The sequence below is a fragment of the Bombus pascuorum genome, chromosome 6, assembly GCF_905332965.1.
Source record: "Bombus pascuorum chromosome 6, iyBomPasc1.1, whole genome shotgun sequence".
Taxonomy (NCBI): domain Eukaryota; kingdom Metazoa; phylum Arthropoda; class Insecta; order Hymenoptera; family Apidae; genus Bombus; species Bombus pascuorum.
The window spans coordinates 7,175,582-7,201,284 of NC_083493.1; the positions used below are offsets into that span (position 1 = coordinate 7,175,582).

The 25,703-nt window shown below is 34.9% G+C and overlaps 1 protein-coding gene across 2 annotated transcripts in view; it reads left to right on the forward strand.

Moving 5' to 3' along the window:
• Positions 1 to 25,637, forward strand: part of LOC132907800 (uncharacterized) — a 56,721-nt gene extending 31,084 nt beyond the window's left edge. For both annotated transcript variants that reach the window (XM_060961203.1, XM_060961205.1), the window contains 5 exons: positions 5,424 to 5,531; positions 6,020 to 6,184; positions 7,674 to 7,771; positions 15,318 to 15,477; positions 20,458 to 25,637. In XM_060961203.1, coding sequence (XP_060817186.1) covers positions 5,424 to 5,531; positions 6,020 to 6,184; positions 7,674 to 7,771; positions 15,318 to 15,477; positions 20,458 to 20,702 — 776 coding nt within the window. In that variant the 3' untranslated portion in view covers positions 20,703 to 25,637. The remainder of the gene's footprint in view (positions 1 to 5,423; positions 5,532 to 6,019; positions 6,185 to 7,673; positions 7,772 to 15,317; positions 15,478 to 20,457) is intronic.
• Positions 25,638 to 25,703: the final 66 nt, after the last annotated feature.

Below are 25,703 nucleotides of genomic sequence, written 5' to 3' on the forward strand. Positions count from 1 at the left end.
AGAGACAGAAAATGAACAAAAATCAACTTATCGTACTTTTCACCTGTGATCAGGAGCAAATACGTGTTCTTCATTATTATATTTACGGCAATGTGGATTCAATGTCGCGCTATTATATTCTCCCCTCGTTTCAATTTTCACATCCGTGTCTCGTACGTGGAACACAATCGTCTAATTGTTTCACGACCTAGAACATTGTTTTCGAAGCCGACATACTTGTTGTTAAAGTTGCCGATTTCACCGCGCCATTGCAAAAATTCATACGATAGCTTCTTGCTATGTATCGTGAGACGCTTAGAGTTCACGCAACGAGTTCGTTAAGTGTATCGCGAAACAGCTTGGCGCGAACCAACGATAATTAAAGTGGAAATTATTACGCGAACCGTGCATGACGTCCATTTCTGGATTAGGTTTCTCTCCTACGGGGCAATTGTTCGACGATTAGAAACGCCTGGCGATCGGAGTCGGCGCGGAAGGTCGTAAAACTGGTCGAAGCGGCGATTAGATTAGCTGGTTAGCAAGCGAACCGGCACCCACGCGGCCCTTTGACTGATTTTCAATGATCACGACGCGTATAGAACGCTAGTCACGTTGGAAATAATAATTCACCGTTGCGTTTCGTAACCAATGTGGGTATATCACAGAAAACAGCTTGATATGGTTATTTCATGGAACTGATGGTTTGTCGGATTCTACGGATAGTAATATTGAAATTGATATTCGATTCTCTTCGTTAGCCGATCACGTTCATCAAATACTGGATTTATTATTAAGAAACGTGGGAAGCTTGTCGATGAAAATATAAAAGAATATTTTATTGAAAAGTTGAAGATATAACAAGTGTCGTTCGCAAAATTTGGTGGATTGTTTGAACTGCTGATTATTCAATTTCTGCGTGATATTAATGGGGTTTTATCGATTTTGTCTCCTTGCAATTAAGTATCTCTTTTAAATATTCTCTCTCTCTCTTTCTGTTCTTTTGAAAAAAGGTAATGAGTTCACAGTGTTTGTAGGAGACGTATGATATTAGTTTAATATAATTAATATTTCTCTGTAAAATTGATATTCTTATCCTTTTTTTAAATATCCAGAAAGGTTACAAAAAAACAAATTTTTATCCCAACATCAAACGCAAAGATGCTTTTGGTATGGAACTGACAGCATTTTGCATTTTAACATTGCTCTTCTATGAAACTCAGGAAATACGACTTATCATATTCTTCACCCGTGACCTTCAATCTATTAGCAATTATCTCTTGCACGAACACTGGTTGTTCTCAACCAATAATAATATTCTCGTTTTTGGTACTGAATTTTTAAAATGTTGCATCGAACCGTATGCATCGATGAAACAGTTGAGAATCACTATGCACAATGCGATGGAATACAGAGTGGAAGAATGGCATTTCCAATGAAACTGATGCAAGTGCGACTCATTGTATCGAGCAGACGGTTTATGAGCAGACTTGAGAGAGAGAGAGAGAGAGAGAGAGAGAGAGAGAGAGAGAGAGAGAGAAGGAGAGAGAGAAAGAGAGCGGTGCTAATTGTGCATAACATTGATTTCAATGGAAACTTTTTAGATTTGATGAAAGATGGTCTTCGATTAATATCAGATTATATGATAATTATTATGGAATTAGGTATGCTTAAAAACGTATGAATAATTTTCTTAATTTATGAAGTGCGATATAATTTATAGATAGTAATGTGTGTCAGACTGTATCGATAGCCTACATATATTATTTAATGAAATGCGAAACGGCAAGTCCCAGTTGAAGGAACTCGACACCGATGCAACTCTGCTCTCCTGAGACTATGTAGAAACTTCTGACCCGTAGAACTGCAATCAACTACTTCCTACACCCTGGGAATCGTTACTATCGTACACAGAACGACGATTCCATTACGGATATGCAAATTTTTACTCATGAAGAAGTGAGATTGGAATGAAAATGTGTCTTACGTTGTAAAGATTCTAATATGTATCTATTTTAATTTTAATATTTTATCTACAAGACTGGAGAAAATCAAGAAATTTGTAAGAATTAATTGTAAAAAGGATTTAGGATAGAAGTGTTATAATTGCTAAAAAAGTAGTACTATATTTAACAGGAACGATATTAAAATTTAGAATAGAACGATCTTAACTATTTTTTTTTATATGGAGCGCAGGTAAATATTTTATTGGAGATTCTCAGAACCAGTGGGAATTATCTATAATATAAAGGAAACAACTTTTTTTCATCGTTACGTGATTGAGTGTAATAATTTTCTACTGCAATTAGACCTTACAGTTCGCTGTTAAATAATTAGAAACTAGTCTATCTACAATCCTAAATGAATTCTTATTAATTGTAGGAATTTTTCAGACAGACTCAAATAACATCAAGGAATTGAATTAAAAAACGAACGTTTCCTTAATTCCTTAATTCCTTAATTAATAATTAATGATCAAAGTTTTCAATTCTCTTACAAATTATTTCCACGATAGTCGTTTGAATTTTCAAGCTTAAGATATACATCTTTGACAAGAAATTGGCTCGGCGATTTCCTTAAGTTCATTTGAAAATGACGGGTTTGATAATTAGTGGGAAAACGTAATCTGAACGCTTCTAACTTTCGAGAACTGGTGGTGGTGGTGGAGTGGACAACGAAATCTGGTCTTCGGGAACGCCGTCGAAGCGGAAAAGACATTAATACGAATTGCAAGGAACGCGTGTTGAACGTTTCTTGCCCCAGTTACTCGATTTTTTCACACGTCGTGTGCGAATACGCGAGCGCGAGCCACAATGCCGTGACAAATTGCATTTTTGTTCGCGCGCCCTGACGAGCTTACGATTTTCGAGAGGAAAGCAAACCAGGCCGCGAGCACACGAACCATTCGGCAATCTGACACTATGTTCAACGTTTCGAAATATTCGCGTAAACTTGAGAATTAATTCGCTTCTTCCATGTTATTGATTTATATCGGCGTTATTTCGTAACAAAATTCCAAGTTGACAAATTGAATGGGTCATTTGAAGTTCTCGAATGATGGTTGTTAGGTTCCTTGAGCATCTCGATCAAGTTTCAAGAAAATAGAGAAAGACAAAGATCTTACATAACGTTTTGTTCGACTTCTTATTTTTATTTGCTCGAATAGTTACTTTTTTCTTTGTTATTTTTTGTTCATCAAACTACTAATTGGGATTTATTTATCGAATTAATCAGTTGGATATTTATTCAATTATTTTATTTAATTAGACGTAATTTAATTGAATTAACTAACGAATCGATGTTGAATGTCCGCGTGGAGTTTTGTTAATTTTGCTATACGATAAGAACGTTTCGTGGATTATCTAGAATATTTGCAAGATTGTTGCGTGATTGGTGATCGTAGGGGGAAGAGAAAGTTTCCTCTCATCTTAACGAGATTAATACTACTACGACTGGAGGATCTTAGACAACTATTAGTGATTGTTTAATAACGAAGATGTCATACACTTCGGTAAAACACAAGCCAACAAAGTAGAATAGCAAGGGAGAGGTAAATGGTGAGATGCCAAGGGAAAGCGGATTGTCTATGTCAGACATATTTTCCAGTCAATTTAACAGCAACTGTGTCTTTCTATAATTTCTGTGTTATATGTTCATGACTTTAGACCTTTCCGAGTAAATGTTAATAGAAATCTTATTTCACATTTTTACATTATTCGTACAAAATATAATAAAATATAATAACCAATTAAATATTGATGTAACAGTATCTTTTTCTGTTTCTTATATTTTACCATGTCAAATGTACATTAAGCTTTTACGAAAAGGAAACGGATAGAAAATAGAACACCACTAGCCAATTTTCATTTAAAGTTATCAACGCCCCAGATTTACACCTCAATGAAACGCCTCACTGTCACTTATCACGTTCCCAAATGTAACACCAAATGATAACACAGAAACCGTCTGCAAAATATTCGCAGGAACATAAACTAATAAATTATCCATCCATCATTTTCTCGACTCGAACCGCACCCTGTCTTCCGCAATTTTTAATCCGCCACCATTCATCGGTCATGTAACAAAGCAATAACAGCGGAAACCATATTTCGTCCTGTGAAATATTATACGATACATCCTTCAAAATTCGCTCAATACTAAACGCAATATCCTCCTATCAACGATCTTTTATCAAGGACGAAGCAATTACATACTACCGAGTAGAAATTACATAAAGAATTATATAACAATACATTTAAATCAGAATTTTTGATACTGATAAGTCAAAAATATTCGAATAATTTGAAGCTTGATCATATCATACATACTACAGTATTACCTACTATACATACCAAATTTCAAAATTCTTTACATAAATTAGATTTCCTTAAATTATAAATTCTATAAAGATAGGAATTTCTTCGTTTTAATATCAGAGTGCACAATATTGAATTTTTCATTAACCACGACGAAGTTGATCGGTGTAGCTTCTACATACTTTATATCTCAATCAGCTTTCAAGAAACGCGATCTCTAAATTTTAAACGTTAGCGTATCACTGCAAATTTTTTCCATTAAATGATAATATCGATTTCCATTCGACGACGCAGGATAGATTTTCTACTTTTATTCTAGCAGCTTCTGAAAGAAAGAAAATGAACGCAGAAGAAAAGCAAACGCACGCAGAGTATAGGTCAACTTTATGGGCCGTTTGAACGGCAAAACGAGCAACGCGAAATTGCGGTTTTCAATTGTCCGTGCTCTCCTCGAGATCGTCGTCGAGATCACGTTCTCGCGACTAGGAACGTCGCTCTGCCGCTCGTTATCCGTCTTTTTTTTCCTTCGCGGTCACGAGCTGCTCGAGTAGTTGCGTAATACTCGCGACCAGGAAGGATTTATCGGGTTGAAAATTTGTCGAGCTCAAACGAGTACGATAAAATCGATGACGAGTTGGATTTGTTATCGGTTTCGGAGACCGCGTCGTTTGCTCCCATGTTTTATGGTATCTACGTGCGTTAACTAGCTTGGACGCTGTGTCACTTATAGAAGGGAACTGTGGTAACGCTTCAGTGGCTTTCTGATCAAAGAGAATCTTGGGTCGTTACGTCACAGAAACTGAGGACTTGTAGCTTTAACTTTGTGACAGTTGATCGTTGATGTTGAAACTAAAGTGAAAGAGAAGATGAAGATCGTAGTTGTTATCTATGTTGTTTAGAATTATATAGTTATGTTAAATACTTGTAATGTATTCTAAAAATGAGTATAGCAATTAATAAATTATACGAGTATTTGGTAAACGTTTGTAGCAAACGACTAAGTTCCAATTGTTAAGGTGTCATGGAAAAACTGAGTATTTGAGACTAGGATATGAAAGAAAAGTATTTTCAAATAGTCTTATATCATTTTACCGAAGATTATCAAACGTGATTTTACTTTTGACTTTACAGCTGGTTCGGCAGCCGAGAAAGGATACTTCGGTCCTTGGAGGCAATGCAAGCTTCTATTGTACGGTAGAGAAAGATGCGGCCAAGGGGTTTCCAGATTCCAGCCAGTGTGTGAGTTTATTTTAGATGTCATTACCTACCTTACCTCCCGTAGTCAAAATCATTTTTCAAAAAAAAAAAAAAAAAATACATTTAACATATAACATTTTCATTACGTATAATACAATTAATAGTTAAATGAATCTCATCTGTAATAAAAGAAATGTATTATAAGATTCCTTCAGAAAAGTACATCTGACCATGTTTCCAACACCATGAAATAACTCAAATGCTTTCACTGCTTATTCCAGCAGTCTGCTAACAAAATATAAAAATCCTTTTGCAAAAAGTCACAGAAGATTCACATTCGCAAACGAATGTCTTAATATTATACGTTCATTGATATTACCCATAAAATACATAAATAAGCCAAGGCAAAGTCTCCAAGACTGTAGAAACTTGGAAGTAATCTTTATCATGGAAATAATCCTTTTATCGAAGCAAATGGATCGTGGAAGATGACGAATCGAAAGTGACACAAAGGTTTTCTCTTTTTTCAGTGGCTGTGTGGGTGGCAGGATTAGCCGCTGCGGCCGCCTCTGCCCTTTTGGCGATCCTGGTCGGTCTTGCCGTGCTACAACTGGCGATGGCTTCCTCGGCCAAACGAGTTATTATTTCGTACAGCACTGCTCTGATAGGGAAAGTGGCTCTTGCTACATTGGCCAGTGAGTATTTCTAAGAATATAATCGTTCGAATTAATGCGATAATATCAACTATTATTTACCATTCAGTGCAATGGTTAGACCGTAGATTTTAATATACAATTTTTTTTATATAGTTATATAAACATATAATAATATATATAAATATGTAACGTATTCAAAGTGCTCATTATAATATTTAACAAACAAGATGTACCTAAGTTCTATTTTTAAAATTATATTTAGAAAAACATGCATTTGCATAGATATCCGCAGTCTAAGGATGTTTCGTATGCGCATATTATACTTTTAATAAATTAGACATTATTTAGAAGACTAAGTAAAAACATACGTTTTTACTATTAATAGCTAATAAAAAATTTTCTATAAGGAAAAATTCGATTCTGATAAGGTTAATTACGACCCGCTTGAAATTCTTGGTCATTTACATCTGGTTAACATTCGCTATTGATAAATATCAGATAATCAGGTTGCAAACAGGAAACTATCTTATGCGAGTTACCTGAAGATAACTCGTTTATAGTTGAGTTCCATTGAATAATTGATAATTGCGAAACTGGTCTTCGAAACGGGATTGTTTGAGTGAAGTAGGCGTGAATATTAATTAAGCGTGAAATATACGATACAATTAAATGAGAAAAGAGAAGCAACAAATGAAATTTGTTATTTGAGAATATTATAAATTGGAACGAAATAGTCGAATATATGGCATTGGGTAAATATTTCACTTTAATTGCAAATTGATTAGCACACGTGTCTGATACAGGTAGAACTTTATGATGGTTTGAATAGTCTCGTGGAAAATATAAATGGAAATGAATTTTAAGATTTATTTAATTATGGAAATGTGCCTCAGTTTCATTTTCTACTCGCCGGTCTCTTTGTTTAATATGACTTTTTTTATTTCTACCCCCACAATTGCAATTAACGATATATTGATTACGTTTGGCGTCTTTATTTTCCGAGATTGCAACTTTTATTTGTATTTTTTATACATTTTAACGAGGTCGTATTACGTGTAGGGGAATTCGGTGTCTTTACGATTCTTTAAATTGTTATAATTTACAAAATTACGGAACACGTGGAAATTGTAGGACGTAATTCAGGCGGAGAAGTCCTTTTGCATCAGACAGTGTTGGAGAGTTTTGCAATAGGCTGACCATGGTAGGATTACCAGTCACTTGTCTACTTACTGGCCTACTTACCCTTAGACGAAGAATCGAATATCTGCGGTGGATCTTGTTGCTGTAAAGTGATACGCGTTAAACTCATAGATCGTGCAGTCAACCGCGTTTAATGAATGAATTTTTCCTCTTCGGTCAATGTTGCCTCTTCAAAAAAAAAAAAATATTGCAATTTTTTTAAAATATTTTAATCGTTAAACAACAAAATAATTATTTGCTTACTGAATTAAAAAAATCTAGATACGTATTATGTATAATATATTTTCTGTTTAGAGAAAACTGTAGAGTATGAATATTTTTGTTGCAGCTTCCTTGGCAATAGTAGCAGCGAGTCTGTTTGCCCTACAAACCGATGACAGAGCTAGCAGCTTCGTTATCACGAGGGGAGAAGCGTTTTATATGCAGGTAAGCCTGCAAATCCTGTTTCTAAGTCTTTATTCATGTGCCTACAACCAGTCCACATACCAGATTTCGTTGAAAAAATATATTTTTAAATTTCCTGAAGAAAAATGGTTGAATATTTTAACAAGAGGTATTTCTCAGAGAAGTGTTTAAATTACAAGATAAAGCTCTCGCTTATATTCTGGTTATTCGAGCTTTGAGCCAGTATTCTCTATATATCTCTATAATAAGAATTTTGGTCTAATGCCTCCAACTCTGCTTTTACTACATTTATACATATATGCAAATATATAGATTTTAATTCCAGCTTATATTTTTCTATGGAAATAATCTCATTTGTTATCCTCTATTCTTATCTCATTTCCATTACACTAAATTACTTTATGCAGTCAATTCTATTTGAACTATCGACTTTTAGTGGTATACAGAAATGATTAGAATTGAAGAGATATGATAGAAATAAATACATATATGCGTATAACTATTATATAAATATTTATGGTGTTTATATTTTTATGAATATTTGGGTTACGACTGTCTATTTTGTATTTTTTCAAATATATCAAAATTAAATTTTCTACTCATTTCCACACATTTTAATAATGGGAAATACAACAAATCTAAAACCAACCAATGTAATAACAAGTTTGGTCATTTAATTACTTCAATTCACTATCACAGGTGCTTTAATTCTCCGATTCCTTCGTTTTTCGTTGACTAAGTTCCTTTAGCTTTTTTTCCAAAATTTCCTCTCCACAACTTCTTCGAATCTCCGTTTCGTTCGTGCTGATAAATTAGCCTGAAACTTTCACCAACGTAATTTTCCTCGAGACCGATTAACTCGTCCATCGAGTTAGTTTCCTTCAGGATTCTTCTCATTAGCATAGTACACTTAACGAGGGAAACTACCGATCGCTGCTGTTCCTCCACGATTTTTCGATGGAGCGCGTTGCCTCTTCGTCGAAACCTGTTGCTCCTATCTGAAAGGAAGTGAAACCGTTGCACGTTCACCTGTCGAGGAACTAGGCTCTCGTTGTCTCGATAGTGGAACATGATTTATCGTGACAATTTCCTGACGAAGTCACTCCAGGACAGATGTTGCAACTCTGTGGACAGATTAGCCTTGGTCCCGTGGCTTTTCCGAACAAATGCTACCTTGCACTTATAGTTACGCGTGATAAAGCTGATCTTAGTTCTTGTAAATGTTCGCTATGTTATATCGAAGCAGACGTGTGCCGCAGGATATTTTCGTATTTCATATATGGCAGGGGAACTAGTTATTGGAATATCGCGATGAAACACGAGTCACAGCTTGGCGTTTAATATTAAGAGGGGCTTTTTGGATTTGTTACAGTAATTGTATTTACACAGGGTGGTCTGTAACTGCTAGTATAATTGGATACAGAGTGATTCTACATGACAAAAATAAGGCGAGAACACGAGGTAACATTTTTTCATATGACACTTCGATTGCGAGAAAATCGTGTGCGAAAATTTATCAAGTCTACTTAAAGTTGGCTAAGTGCAGATTAGGTAAAATAACATTCTTCCAATTATGTTCAAGAAAATAAAGTTTGAAGAACTTTAGGAACGTTAACTTTGTACACGTGCACGATACCAAACGTTTTAAATTTATTTTATCGAAAAGAAAGCCTTTTATCAAAAGTTGTATTTTTTTACTTATCTACTACATGTTTTACTTATCTTCGCATGTATGTCAATTATTTACTTTTGTTCAGTTTGGAATTAGCAAAAAGCTGAAGCATATTTGACAAATTTTCAAGCTCAATTTTCTCGGAAAAGAAATGTCATATGAAAAAATTTGATTTCACATTTTCATCGTATTTTTCTACGTAGAATCAGCTAATTATACCCAATTGTACCAGCAGTTACGGATTATCTTGAATATTACATATGGAACCTCTTGAACAGAGATTTACCAATTCGTAATATCAGCGAATTGATAATTAAAAAGTTATTTTTGCACTACGATCTTTTGTCTTTGACGAAAAATAATAGAAACGTTAGTTACTTGAAATTTCGAATTTTCCAGAATATAATCCGTTTCTTTGTCAAAATTACGTCATTAATTGTTTCGTAGATTCATTAACGATGGTACACACCAATAGCCTTTTTATTCGTAGATAGAAAACTCCGTGGTCTATCGACGTTAAAACGAAACTGGTACGAATTTGCATGTAGCATAATGATGTCAACTTGTAGAAATATTGCGGTTATTGGAACACCGCAAGAGATAAGGATGATGATGACGATACGCCTCGACTATCCATCGGTATATCGTAACATCGTACCGATGCGTCGAGTTTCTCTTTGGCTGCAGCCAAGTTATTAGAACAGTAATCAATGGAATGACAAATGTATTTAGGTAGGAAATTCCGACTTCTTTTCACCGTTTTCCACGGTACACTTAAGTCTCGAAGTGACATTTGGAACGGTCGGCGTATATAATTTTATGAAAGAAAGTTGTAGAGAAACGTATGGTGATTCCTTACTTTCGTATTTAAATGTAATAGCTACATTATATTAAAAAAAACTGTGTTAAAAACATGTTATTTAAAAAGTATAACTTTTTGTAGAAAAATAAATGCTAAATAAATTGGATATCAAATATTGGAATATTTGAACAATTTGGAATTCTTCTGATATTACAACAGAGATTGACAATATGAACATTTTTATTTGGCTTTATTTTTCCGATAACAGATAAGAGATAAGAAAGAGGAACGTGCGCTTCTGTAAATAATTTTACAGCTATTTATCAGTAATCTCGTTTTCGAAGCAAATCTTTTCAATTCAAACGACGTCGTTGCAAATATTAAAATTGCCGATCAATCGTATTATGAAAGTTTATCTAGTGCAGAGGATACCAGAAAATAATTCCATTCGAAATAATTGGAGGAGAAATAAAAAGAAACTTATGCCATACAACAGAAGGAAGCATCGTTCGTCGCTCAAAAGTCTCTAAAAATCTACACGCAAGAATCGGAAACAGTGTCTGTTAACAAGATTACGTAATATCACACTGACGTAATCATTGTTTCCGACAACGTATCGTAATTAGACACTCATTAACCATTATCATTCTTCTTGGCTCAACTGAAATTATACTTATCGCAGTACATTTACTATCTACCTGTATGCATTGAATAATTTCCACGTTAAATGCAATTAACACGCGACCGATTTTTTATCTGGTGGGTCGAATCGATGCCACAGAAATCGATCGTTCTACCGATAATCGTACGGCATGTTTCAAATATACGTATCATATTGAAATAAATGTATGCACATACGTAATATGTGTACCGTACGCAGATTCCAAACGAAGTGTGAAACGTATACGCGAGTCGCGCACGATCGAGGAATTAAATACTTAAAGGCCACCTGATCAGAAACAGCTCGCAGGTGTTTCGTTAAGCCCCCCGCAGGGGCTTAGTTAGTATGTGTCAGAGCACCCACGACTGTTGGACACTTTAAAAACAATGAGACGACATTGGCGGACCCTCAGTGAACGTTTTGGCGCGGATCGTTTGCCAGCAACGTGCGTCCCCGTTCCTTCGTTTTACCATACAACTTTTCCACGATCGTGTACGCGGCCTACGAACTATAGCAGTGATTTCTGTTCCCGTTTCTTCCTTGGAATTATTTTATTTTAACGACAGACAATTTATATTCCATAATTTTGGTGTAATTCGATTATGTTTGATTAGCGGATTTTTTCTTTTATTAACCCAGCTGTTGTTTGACGTGTAGAACAGAGTTTTTGTCGATCAGTTTTCTGAATGTCGACAAACTTCCAACGAGTGTTTGGTGTGTTAATTTGTTAATTGAGATTCCATAGATAAGCAGTAGATATATGGTGATTTTAGAGCTTCTTTTTTTATTTTTCATTATTAACAGGCTATTAACGAACGTGTGTATCAAGCATATGTAAAATAATTTTCAAGAAACGAGATCGCGATTCGGAGCAGCCTCATCGCAAAAACGTAAAGCGTTTCGTAAGGATTGTTGTGTTTCATAGCGAAAGTTGTTAAACAGGTTGCCATTCGGTAGCTAGCTACGATGAAACACGAGATCGAGACGCGTTATCTATCGATACTGTTGCACGATTGATCAGTGATACGACTCGCGTGATCGGTGGACGTTAACCTTAAGGCGAACATCTTCTTTGATCTTTTTGTTCACCGATTAATTCAAAGACTATATAAAATTTCTAATTATGACAATCTATCGCTTCGAAATCGCTTCATCAAACCTTTGAAAACTTCTTCTAAAGAAATTTACACAGTTAAAGCTATAGAAGAAATTTCTACTATAAAAGAAGTTCTTAATTCTTCGACCAAAAGAAAGTGGAAAGAAGAATGGAGCGAAAGTTGAGAACGAAAAGTTACGAATGTTGAAGCACATGGAACCGTCATATTCGTGAATATAAAACTGTGCTGTGTGAAACGTATGAAGTTTTTTATGAAATACACTTTATCCGTGTTACGTGACGATCGTCACACGGGTGTAGTACTATAGTACTGGATGCAAGATGATGGAAAAGAAGAGACGCAGCCTTCTGAGAGAGGCCAAGGACGAGATCGAGCTGGATAAAATGAACAAACAGAAACAGGGCAAGGTAAAATCAAGCTGCGATTTATAACGATGTAAAGTTAAGCCATGGGGATTTCACATTCGCCGGAAGTGCGTTTGGTATTCTACGATCGTCGAGATTCCATAGTTTGACCTTTTTTTTTTATAGTTTTTTTCTGAGATATAAGAGACGTTTATTTTTTGTCCGTGACATTGGTGGAAAATGAGATTAAGCTTTTTGTTGGAGAAAACGAATGATACCAAATTATATTGGGACAATTATCATAATTGGTAATAACTGTAGGTTTGTGTTGTTCGTTAAATTAGATAATTTTTGAAAATGTTCACATTCAGGAATTTAGGAAAAATTGAAAAGTAATTTATTTGTATAAAATCAATATTTTATTGAATAATTTCCTGATTGTTCTTTTAAAGAATTTGCTTATTTCAGACTTTGAAAATATTAGAAATCTCGCTATAAAAACGTTTTACGAGCAGGAGAATAAAAGAAAAAAATAAAAATAAAAAGGAAGATGATAGAATAAAAATAATAGTAGTGGAGTCGATCGGATGGAGTTGAAGGTTCGAGCTAAGATCTCACATCTTTCACCTCTGTTTCATTGAAAGATATGATCTAATGTTCCTATAGAAAACCGACGTTCCTTTATATTACAAAAATAACACCGTATACATTTTTGTCTCGAATCGATACATTCAATCTTTTTCTTTCATCGAATATGAAATATTCCAAATATAATAAAATACATTGACTGTTGAAAACGTTACGTACTTTTCAGATAAATATTGAAAGGCTCGGCGGAATTATTTAATGCGTATCGTATCAATGAAAATTGTACGTTTCTTAATAAGAAAAGAATAAATTTAAAAATGTGGTAAAATTAGCATATGAATGTCTTTTAACACTCGAAGAAGAAATATGAAATTTTATTCTTGACGTCAATAATAACGCCCTTTCTACCGTTCCACGTGAACTTAACAAAAGAAAATCACAGTTTGTATCATAAAGTAATTTGTTGGTGAATATAGCTCGAATGTAAAGAGGGAGAGGGTCTGCCCTTGTCTTATTGAGCGGAGAAAATCTTTCCCTCGCAAGGGAAGAAATAATCGTTAGGAAATCTTTTTTGCAATTTCAAAAAAGTATGTCACCTCTGATCTGTACTATTTTTATTTCTTTTACGAATCGAACAATTCTCTTAGATGTTTAAAGAATAATTATGTCGCGTCGTTCGATAAATAGAAGAGAATATAAAATAGAATATAAAGTATACGCCAGCAATTGTATTGAAAAATAAATTCATATTAAGTTCGTGATTTGCATTCAAATATAAAATATTTTATTAAAATAAAATACAGGTTTCCTACGATCTCGAGGGAGCACGTACGAAGTCTAAAATCCCCTTGCGCGCATCCCCTAATACCATGGCTTTATTTCACCAGCTTGATCTCTGTAGTCTCTTCCTGCGTACAAGATTTAACCGTGCTTCGACATTTTTTCATTCGGTCCTTAATGAATGACAGCGCTACGTGTGGGCTGATAAATAAATCCCAGAGGGAGTAGCGTTTGTTAATCAAATTGTCACGAGACCGTATATTTGGTTTTCCCGTTTCCTCTTTCCTCTTCCTCGGGCGCAGGTCGATATGGTGGAAAGGCACAACGGAAACTAAAGAAGCAACGGTGAATTAATTATTGCGGTGAAACAATGGCTTCCCTGCGTCTTTTGTATATCTTAATTAAATCCCCTGTTTTCTTCCACCTTTTCTATGTTCTTTCCGCATTCCCACCCTCCTCTGTTCTTTTCCCTACGTTCAATGATCGAGCGTATTTCACAACAAGAGACAACAACATCAGTTGGCTACATGAAAACGAACTGTTTAATGTGCTGCAGAAAAGCATTCCATATAGAGCAATATGGACGAACCTTACGGATTTTAGAACAATGGGAACGTATGACATCCAGGTGGACGAATTAATGTACCACTGTTGTAATAACTCGACGATACTGATGTAATTAATTAATTAGAACATTTTAGTAATGTTTTAGTGATGGTAAATTTTGGCGCGACAATGTCGAAAAACTAATTGTACGTCGTGGTGCTGTGGATTGAAAGAAGTTTTTTTTGCGATTAATGAGATATTTTTTAGTTTTTTTCCTGGGTAATATATATCCTAAAGATGGCAGCGTCCTGATAATTTTTGTTTACAAAAGTCCGTTTTTAAAAGTAAAAGAGGTAATTTATTTTTACGAATAATTTATTTAAAAATAGACTATGTTTTTTAAAGTATCATATGCAATTCAGCCTTGTCCGTTCGTGGTAATCGTTAATTTATTGGTATTCTTCTGACAAAAGGTCGATAATTATGCGGCTTAGAATTGTCCATGATAACGAACTCGCTTCATTGATAATGAGCGTGCATAATCGATGCTCCATCAGACTGCAAACTTTCGGTACGATAATTGCGAGTATTTGCGTTAATTGTTGGACGTCGTATTTATCGTGCTTTTCATGTTCCAATGGTCTTCTGATTTCATCGAAAGATTTATCAAGAATTATCGGCACAAGCAACCGTGTGTTTATCCGATGAACCGAAGTTTAATTTTTTGGGGGAATAATTTTACGGTAAATCGGCTACGACAGGAAACTTACGTTCGCTTTATAAATTCTCTCGATCTATTAATCACCATGATCTATTTTCCTAAGAGAAAATGAAACTTTATTTTAGAATATTTTGTAAAAATCGTGGCAAATTTGGTCTCCGTAATCGTGAATTCGAATGTTATCATTTGAATAATGCAAGATATACATATTAAATAATAATTTACGATAAAGTTATGTTTAAAGTTAAGAAATAATTTATCTAATAAATTGTTCAGATATACATAGTTAGTTTGAAACTTTCATCAACCAAAGGATATGAAACTTATTGTTACAGTTGGCTGCTATCGCTTTGAACTTTGGTGTGCTGGTCACCGCAGTATATGAAGGTATTTATGCTCGACGAGGCGGTGATCCGACGAAGATTAGGGTTGTCGGTGATCCTCGTGCAGCTACCATAAATAATCCTGGCTACCGGGAACATCAACCCACGAATGGTAAGTTCGTTAGACACGTGATCCCTATTTAATTACTAAACTACTCTGCTTAATTAATTTTTTTCTGATCCCTTCTAAATCTAAAATTATAATAATCAACCGTACAATAATGAAAAAACTATTTACATTAACCATGAGCCTATTTATAAAAAAATATATTTAATATGTATATTTATAATATTTATATATATAATATATAATTATATATTTTTGATTTCTTTATTAAACGAAATATATTATTATATAATTATTATATATTATTATATAATATTATTATATAATATTTATATAATAATATATTTCGTTTAATAAAGAAATCAAAATTTCATAAATTGTAAATTATGCAAAACCGAATATTCTTCCTTCTGCGTTTGTTCGCATTCCAAGATCACGTTTCTAAAACCTCTGTCACAATCGTATCGTCGCGTGGAAAATTTCGTGAGGAGTAATAATACTTCATAACAAAGGACAAAGTATTACAAAATGTATGGAGTGCGTGTATGGCATGGCAAAAGGAAGTCGATCGAATTTTAGTATTCGTTTTTGTGTGAATGATACGTGAAGAAGTTCAGTAATTTGCTTATTCGTGTCGAAAGGAATCGGTAGATGCGGTAAGCAAATTGACACGATTTCAAAATTCTTGGAAGCTCGTGGATATTGCATTGTAGAATTGGACATTTTTGTAAGGCTCGTAAGTCATCGATATCGAGTCGCAGACATTTTTTAACATTGACTCGTATCGAAACTTTCCACCAACGAATTTAGAAGCTTCGATATTAAATTCTGGAATTAAATAATGTTGAAATATTAAATTTCACGATATCGGATGATAGATTACTGTAGAGATTCGTTTGAAACATTTTACTAACTATATTGCTATTTGTTTCGATTTATGGCTATTTGTATTCAACCTCTACATCATATCGTGAAGAGCGTCAGTAATTTATTTATATGATGCCCCAGGGATATGATGCTATGATACTAAATACACTTGTTGCCTGTAGTTTTGCGGCTCCTCGTTCGTCTTTTTAAGTTCTGTTCCACATTTCATTTAAATTTCACATCGCGAAATTAGAATTCCTATCGCGTATTAAAAAGAAATCTGTTTGAGGTAGCGCAACAAGTGACATTCGCCCATTTAATACTTTTATATCGCATTTGATAAACACTTGTCATAAGTTTTTCCCCACGTGCGATGTTACTCAATTTTCTACGGAACAAGGAGAAAGCTCTTAGCTCTCAACTTGAAGGTAAAGCTTTTCCCTCATCAGAATATTATTAATGTGGTTAACGAAGCAACATACCATTTAGTTCCTAATAGCTTCGCTTCGGTGCACAATTTCGAACAGGTTACGTTCAAGGCTACGCGTCAACCAAACGAAACAGTATATTGTGTACCTGATTTTCATGAATATTTCAGTCAAATTTAGGAATTTACATATCACTCGTAAATTGCAATTTTGGACCACCTATTACATTTGCTGCTTTATTGAAGATAATACGAGAACAGGATTTTTGTCTCAAAAGGTACTCGAGGTATTTTTAACAAATCTTCGGAGATATTTTTCCTTTGCAGAAAGCTTTTTATAAAATGATCTAACTTGCAAAACTTGTTACGTTCAAGGTTACGCGTCAATCAAGCGGAATAGTACATTTTTTACCCGATTTCTATGAATATTTCAGTCCAATTTAGAAATTAACATATCACTCGTAAATTGCAATTTTGGACTACCTATTACATTTCCTATTTCATTGAAGATAATATGAGAACAGGATTTTTCTCTTAAAAGGTACTCGAGGTATTTTTAACAAATCTTCGGAGATATTTTTCCTTTGCAGAAAGCTTTTTATAAAATGATCTAAACTTGCAAAACTTGTTACGTTCAAGGTTACGCGTCAATCAAGCGGAACAGAACATTTTTTACCTGATTTCTATGAATATTTCAATCAAATTTAGGAATTAACATATCACTCGTAAATTGCAATTTTGGATCACCTATTACATTTCCTATTTCATTGAAGATAAAATGAAAACAGGATTTTTCTCTTAAAAGGTACTCGAGGTATTTTTAACAAATCTTCGGGAATATTTTCATCGTAGAAAAAGTTTTACAAAATGATCCAAGCTTGCAAAACTTGCAAGCAAATGAACCGATGTTTTAGTTCCCCTTTTTAAACGTTTCTAAAGAGGGTTTCTCCAGCAAGATAAACTTTAAACATCATCGTGCGATGCTCGATCTGCTTGAATCGAGTGAAGTTCTTCAGGTTCCTTGCTTGTGGGAGAAACTTGCTGTGTGGCTGGAAGTCGAAGGACCTTCGCCTAACAGCTGATGGAAACTCAATATGCCCGAGAAATGTGTTCGGATGTGAAACGCGATGAAACGTGACGGGAAGTCAAGGTGAAGGGAGCAAATAGAGAGATCGTACTCGAGGGATCAGGGAAATAAAAAATAACGGGGGAGAACTTGTAAACTTGCGAAACTTGCAAAGAAAGGGGACAAGGAGCAAAGTTGCAGAAAGAAAGAACTAAATTGTAACACGAAACATGGTGTCACAGTAGGAAGGAAGCGCAAATAATAGAAGGAAAACTAAACAGATAAATAGACACGAGGGGGAATCGAAGAAAACGAGGAAATATTTGCTCGTATCTCAAGTAGAAAGATAGTGATTAAAATTTAGGGGGAGGAGGGAATAAATTAAACGGATGCTGCATGCAAAAGGAATCTTCTTTTTACAAGATATTTTACAAATTAAACGAATGCTACTACAGTTTACGAATTTTGTATACATCTCAATCTGCCTCTCGTTTCGACCAACAAAAGTGATTGGTCACGTTCTACAAAATTCTCCGGCATGAAATTTCCATATTCTCCTTCGACCTGGGAGCTTTTTATCGATAGAAAAATGTGATGGAATTGGAAATAATACGATAAGGTTAAAGTACATAGATGAGAAATTACAGTTACTTCTTCGTGTGTGTGCGATGTTAAAGCGCTTAGGAAGATTAAAAAAAGAAAAGATATCGAAGGCTATAGAAGAAAGGATGGACACGGAGTCGAGTGGAAAGGGGCGATGTAAAAATTTTTTCCCGAATAACTTCGCGTTTGGATGACACATAGAGTGGAAATTCAGCCGAGTGTTCATCGCGCTCGATCGTGCCTCGTGGTGAATTAAAACGTCTCGATGAATTTCCACGTAGCAAGAGTGCAGGTGCGCTTAAATATTACTGCCGCGTACGTGGATGCATGCTTGAAACGTGACACGCGTGTTCATCGAATTGCAACGTGTGCGATGCAAAATTTTTCATAGATTTCGATTTGTGCTTTTTCGCGAAAAGCTGTCTTTTTTTGTTCTTGTGAACTTTCGATCGATCGAAAATTACGAAGCTCGTCAATTATAGTTGGTTACTCGTAGCATAGCGAACTATGTAAGAAGCGTTTTATGAAGAGTATTATTTATAGGTCTATCCGTCTGGTATTTAAAAGATGATAGCCAAGAGTCTACCTTAATGAGAAATTCCAGAACTAGCGGTTGTTATACGTTGTTCCGGTTGCTTTATGCAATTATTTTGTTCTGTAGCTGAAAATTATAGTGTAATGAGTAATTACCCTTATAAATGATATTAAACGTTCTTACGTTCTTATTAACTACGATTTCTTCACAAAGAGATTCAAAGAAGCCCTGTAATTGCAAGAGTCTTCGCGACTATAAATTTTCTAATTATTACCGAATACCATGGAGAGACTATCTATTTCAGCCCACGATTGTGCAATCTTACGATACCTTTTAAACGATTAAATTTATTTATAAGTAGTTGTACATGAAAATATATTTATTATTTATTGTATAAAATGATTATGTATAGGTTGTCCGAAAAATGTCTTTCTTTCGTAAACGTGTTTTTTACAACAGTGTACCTTCGTACAAACGTGGAACCAAGTCTGTGAAATGTCGTGATGTTTATCTCAACAGAACATAATGGATCGTACTTAATTGGACAAAATAATATAAAACGAAAAAGGGTTGTACGTTTATTATTTCCTCATAAAACAAAAGAAACATTTCGGACAACCTAATAGCATTTATCGATAATAATTATTCTGTATTTATTGAAGTTCCACGTGCCTCAATTAAAGTTAAATCGTGGAATTTAATTCAGTGTACTCGAATAATTGAGAAACCTGTTGACCACCTCGGCGGACAATCAATTTGCAAACTTTTTTTCCTATTATCGTAGAGTGAAAGGTTGTGGGACAAATCCACTATCACACACACACAATTATCTGTTTTATAGTCCTTGTTTGCTGTCTTTAACTTTTACGACGGTTAGTTTCTTTGGTTAATTAGTCGAAATTTATAGTCCAGTTTGTTTTCAATTAAACGAGTTTAATGTATAAAATTATACATTTAATGTCGAGATTATTGTCGCTACCTTCCTAATTCCAGCCAGGTTTCACATTCGGAATAAAAATAAAATTAATCAAATTAAAATTAGTCTTAATAGCTCCAAATTACGATTATAAACTACATTTTAATATATTCTATCGCGCAATGTAATATATATCGTAATGCACACTCATTCGTTGCAAATGAAATGTATCATTACTAAGAAAAATATGCTAAATTAGTATACACATAGTAGACTATCCCATTAACGCCATTAGCCACGATATTTACGCAAACTCGTATTTTTACGATTACGACTAAATAAATGGAACCTAAATAGAAATTTATTTCACTCGTCTAATAATATAATAAGTACGTACTTTATTGAAAATATTTTGTAAATTATTGCATACTTCCTCACGTTTAAATTCTCCACAAATACAGAAACATAAATTATTAATATATTTTTTACGCGATTTCACATAAGTATACTAATCTAATAATATAGTTATAGTGTGGGTATATCATATATAAAATAGGAAACTTTTATATTTTAAATAAATGAAAATATATATTTGTTATTTGGAATTTCAGGCGGCAGCATCTCGATGACCGACGCTAGTGGCAAGCCCTACGTAGGCGGAGCCGGAAATGGTTCGATGGCGTCGGTAGCAACTTCCGGAAGTGTGACAAGTACGGCTTCGCCGCTTCGAAGCTCGTTGAAGAAGCCAAAGCCGCTCGGTATCCACAATCCCGGTTTCTCGGCGCACAGTCCGACTCTATCGAGGAACGGCTCGCAGAAAAAAGTGCGAATTCAGACGCACTCTACCGAAGTTTAAACAACTTGCGCGAAGACGAAAGCGTCGATGATATTTGTCCTCGTGCGAGTCTACTCGCAGCCGATTTCGTCGAAGAAGCATTCCGATACGAAACAAAAGTTCAGTGACGAGCGAAACAAGGCAACAAAGCTCGACAAAGTTCTTTATCACGAAAGCGGAGGAGCAGTCCGCTAATTCTTTCTAGTATTAACTTTATTTAGGCACTCGTAAAAAACGTCGCGATACTTATCGATGAAGTCTTCGTTACTTTATCGGGTCTTTCAGAACTTTCCTACGCGTGAAAATAATATTGTAACCCTCTATAGCGAAAATGTTGATTCGTTTATGGAAAAGCAAATAATTGGATCAATTGTTCAAACGATCTTTCAATGGAAACAGAGTAGTTATTCGACTATAGATGTTTCTTCAAATTTACATCTTTCTCAAGGCAACTGAGAAAACAGAATTTACATTTGATCTATGCGCTAGATATTATTATAACAAGTAACTCTACTATAATTATCTTGTACAGTGGTGTTATGTTCCGTTTATTCTGTACATTGAAATTTCGCGTAGACGAATAATAGTGCGCAGTCTACGATAATAATAAGAATTTATTAGAAATTATACAGCGACGAAATGTAAATTAATATGTACATATGTAATTTTCAAGCGTGATAATATAGAGGGTTGATAGATTTTTCTTTTTACATAAGGAAGGACAAATACGAAGCACGAGGTACCTTTGAAACGCGGATGTCCTCGATAATTGTTCGCTCGGTTGGTTTCGTTACTCGAGAACTTCCGACGATGTGACGCTCTATCGAGGTGAATCGAAGAGACTTTCTTGCAATCTTGGACTATAAAGTTGCAACTGAAAGACCCAGATAGTGTTATCGCGTGATTGAAGGACGACCGTGAGGACGTAGGAAATAAACCCTGTTGAAAGTGATCGAAGGAATCGCAGAGGGAAATTGCTTCGACTACAATCTCTAACGGCGTTGCTACGTCTTCGAGAACATTGTAACCTTCGGCTCAAGGCGCCAAGCGTATGACGTCGACCGATATTTATGGTAGACGCGACAATACTGATTCAAAGGTGGAGCTTATGATCCACCCCCGCAAGGATTTCGTCGTCGATTTACTCGATAAGAAACTTTCAACGATTCTGTAAGAGTTCCAGTTCTCGTTCGTTTTCTTCTTTCTTCGAGTCGCGCTCGTTAAGACGCGAAAGTCGTAATTTATCGAAGAGTATTTTACTTCTTTTTTTGTATTTTATTTCTTTCGAAACTGATATTAAATTGAAAGATGTGAGGCGTTTAAAGATGTCCACGTTTCGAGAAAGAAGATGCTGATGGATTCAGTGCGCTCGATCAGGCGAGGATCGAGAAAATCAGCCAGTCGTGTTCGCTGAGATTACGATTTAAGTTCCCAGCGGTTCCAACCGCGAACAAGCAGAAATTAACCCTTTGCGGTCTGGTTGCTTCGTGCAGTAAGCTGTCTCGTGGTCCAGCTTGTTTCAGAATCGTATCGATTACTTGCACGAGCAAATTTTTCCTAAGTACTGTGCGAAGTAGATGTTGGATGAAAATATCGCTCTGTTCCTTCTCCGTTTTGAAAATCTTCGAAACGTTTCAAATCGAGCGTATACGATTCGAGTGACGTTTAAAAATTCTTAACTATCTACTTCTTCGTTAAAATGTCCTTTTTCAGCATCTTTCGATTTTTCAAGGTACATCGAAATATTTGAAGTTTGCCGTGTTCTTTAATTAAAGTTATTTCGTATACAGGCTGTTGTAAAATAACGAGTACATAGGTGAAATTGGTTAAAGAAAGGCAAAGACAAGACAATAAAAATGGTAAAATTTCAGTTATCTCGGATATTTCAAAATGCTAGATGGGGCATTTTAATTAAAAGGAGTAGTTCAATTAAAACCACTAATTTTCTTCGCTGATTTAACCAAATAAAAATATCCAGATCCACGGACGTCAGTCTAAATATCTGTGTAACATCGATCCGAAAATTTCTACTCAGCACCGTTTACAAAAAACATGACGAGAGTTTAGTATAAACTTTCAGCTGTCCGATAAATATTCCGGGATCACGATATCATCCCACATCGTGTCCAACAGACACGTTTGGGCCGCGAATGGTTAATAGAATTTGATCGAATCGATCGATAAACCGTATCAAACATGTGCATTTAATATTCTACGAGCAACTTGTAATTGTTTAATCGAGATTGGCGCGTCGCTAAATGACAAGCACAACGTCGAAGCGAAAATCAAGTGGCTCAACCATGACCGATATCCAGGATACGTGTGGTATTTGGCGAAGAGATTTAATTATGCATTTACAGATAGAAGTTAATTAAATCTGGTAACGAGTCATTGATACGAAATGAATCGACGAGTATGATTTAAAAAACAGAAGAACGATAATAATTTTTGATACTATTGTCGTTCGATTTACGTCACGGTTGGAACAGCAATAATGCTATGGGTATTACGTTGTAAAGTGATGGTAAGGAGAGAATTAAAGCCGATTGTTAACTATCGTATTTTAAGCGTGAAATAGCCAGATCGAAACTAAGCCCAGGATATGGCGTACAATTAAAGTATAGGATTAAATTCGCGAATGAACTGACGTGTTATTACTGAAACGTACCGATCGATCCATGTTCAATAGTCCTTTCTAGTTACATGGCTTTTCCCGGTTGTGTTTCTTTGAGCGTTCTTCATCTCCGATTATTGCAATTATGCTCACGTGTGAGATATTTAATTTGGATTTCTACCAAGTATTTACCGTATGGATATGGGACGCTTGACGAAATTAATTTCATCATTCGTAAGTTCGACGTGGCGAGAGCTTTCAACGTGTTCTAAAATTTGTTTCTTGAACGTTCAAGGTAATTTTCTATATTTTCTATCGAGCTAGTACTCTGGAATTACGTCTGTTTTTACGTTTATTCGCGCGTCTAAAGGAAATCCCATACGTACAATTTTTCCTTTGCGTATCCGGCAGAAATAAGGTGCAGGAGCTTCTTGCATCGAATATAAAACGCGATAAAATGGCATTCGAGATACCTTACGGGCACATTCTCTTCCTATTCTTGAATTTTTACTCGAACAGTTGTATCTCTCGCAATCGAGAGAAGCAGCATGAGGAACGAGAGAGAACCTGTTGTATTCGCTAGATTTGGAAAAAAGAGAGGAGGAAATGGTCAAATGGCGCGTTCCAGTAACAACACGTTGTCGTCCGTCTTGGAAGTCGCAGGATACGTGATATGTTTTTCTACCTTTTTCTCTCTTTTTCTTTTTCCCTCTCCTTTCTCTCCCTATGTTTCCCCTTTTTTTCGTTTTTTAATCTAACACCTTTCTCTTTTCCCTGTACGCTCCTTGTTCGTCGCATTGTAGTTTCAACTCGGCGTTTCTTCGTTCGAGGAACGAAGTATAAATAAAATACTTATTGCATCGCATCCGTCCAGCCCTACGTAGGCAGCTAGCCGTAAAACGGCAAGAATTATATATATATACAAATATAAATATATAAATATATTTATATTTTTTAGCGATTGTTTTAATATATATATATATATAAATATGCAGAAGAAATTTATAGATAAATATAAATATATATATAAATATATTGTATGTTGCGCAGTGTACTCGATACGTATGAGATCTTGTTTCTGCTCGTGTCATTAGTCTCGAACAGGAGAACACGTTTTACTCGTTAGAAATTATTATTATTATTAATATTATTTTTTATTACCGTTACTGTTGGTATCGTGACACTGTTTCTCTTTTTGTTTAAAAGAAGTCGTTTTCATGCTTCTTTCGCCGATAATTCTGGAGCTATTTATGATTTGTATGCGAAGTCGACAGGCGAGTCTTTACTGTATATCTTTTTCTTTGTAATTCGTTTTCTTCTCCTTTTCTTTTTACGTGTAGAACTGTGTGTGGATAGTTGTTGACGCTTATTTATTTATATCGAATGAAGTTCGATTGAAATTAATTTTCCAATCATTCCTATATGAATTTTACGAGTTATTTTTCTGCCCCCCTTTTTTTTTTGTTTGAAAGATTATTTTATTACGCTATTGGTAAATTATGAGTTTAATCGTTCTACGGTTAAACTGTACATTTCTCTTAATATCTTTCTTCGAGGTAATTCCTTTTGACGTTAGCATTTCTGGTAGAGAGTAATTACGTCGATATTATGTTGAGTGAAATACTTAACGATGCACCTACGCTGATTTTTATTGTTGATATAATTTGTCGAAACGAATCACACGAGCCGAGCGTGTTTATAGGACCTACGCAAGAATTATTTCGACATCCAAGAATTAAACAATAAAAAGAAGCTCTGCCTTATTGAAACCAGAATTTTTCCATCTTACATATCTTTCAATGATATATATATATCCTTAAATAATTGACGTTATAGTCGTAAAAAATTATTCGTAGAAACATTTTCTCCTTTATTCGAAAATATTTCATCACCCGCGTGTTCAATGTTAAGGTTTCAAAAAAGTGAGAGTCACTATCGTCTAATAAATCGTTGAAATTGTTAAAAAATAAAAGCACAAGAGATGAATAAAATTGCGTAAAAGAAGTTAAAGAATAAAAATTAATAAAAAAAACAATTTCTCTGGATTTCGAAAAAGCGCTTGTGTGATTCTAACTATACCTTTCAAAAACGTAATAATAGAACACAGAGTGAGATCGAAACGCAGTTACGCGCGCGTAACAAACATAATTAGAACTATAAAAAAATCCGTGTTTTCACTTTTTGCACATTTTGCTACCCATTAAAGCGAGAATGATCGCCTTATATCGCGAAGTTTGTGCGTCTCGATGAATTTTCTAACGACCAGTATGATGCTGTTTGAATCGTATGAGGACTGTATGCGAGGAAATCGATAATAAAGGAATTTCTATGATTCACGATTACTTGGAGGTCCTCTTTCTTGCGTTTCATCCGTTCAAACAAATCCACGATCACAAATATTGAACGTT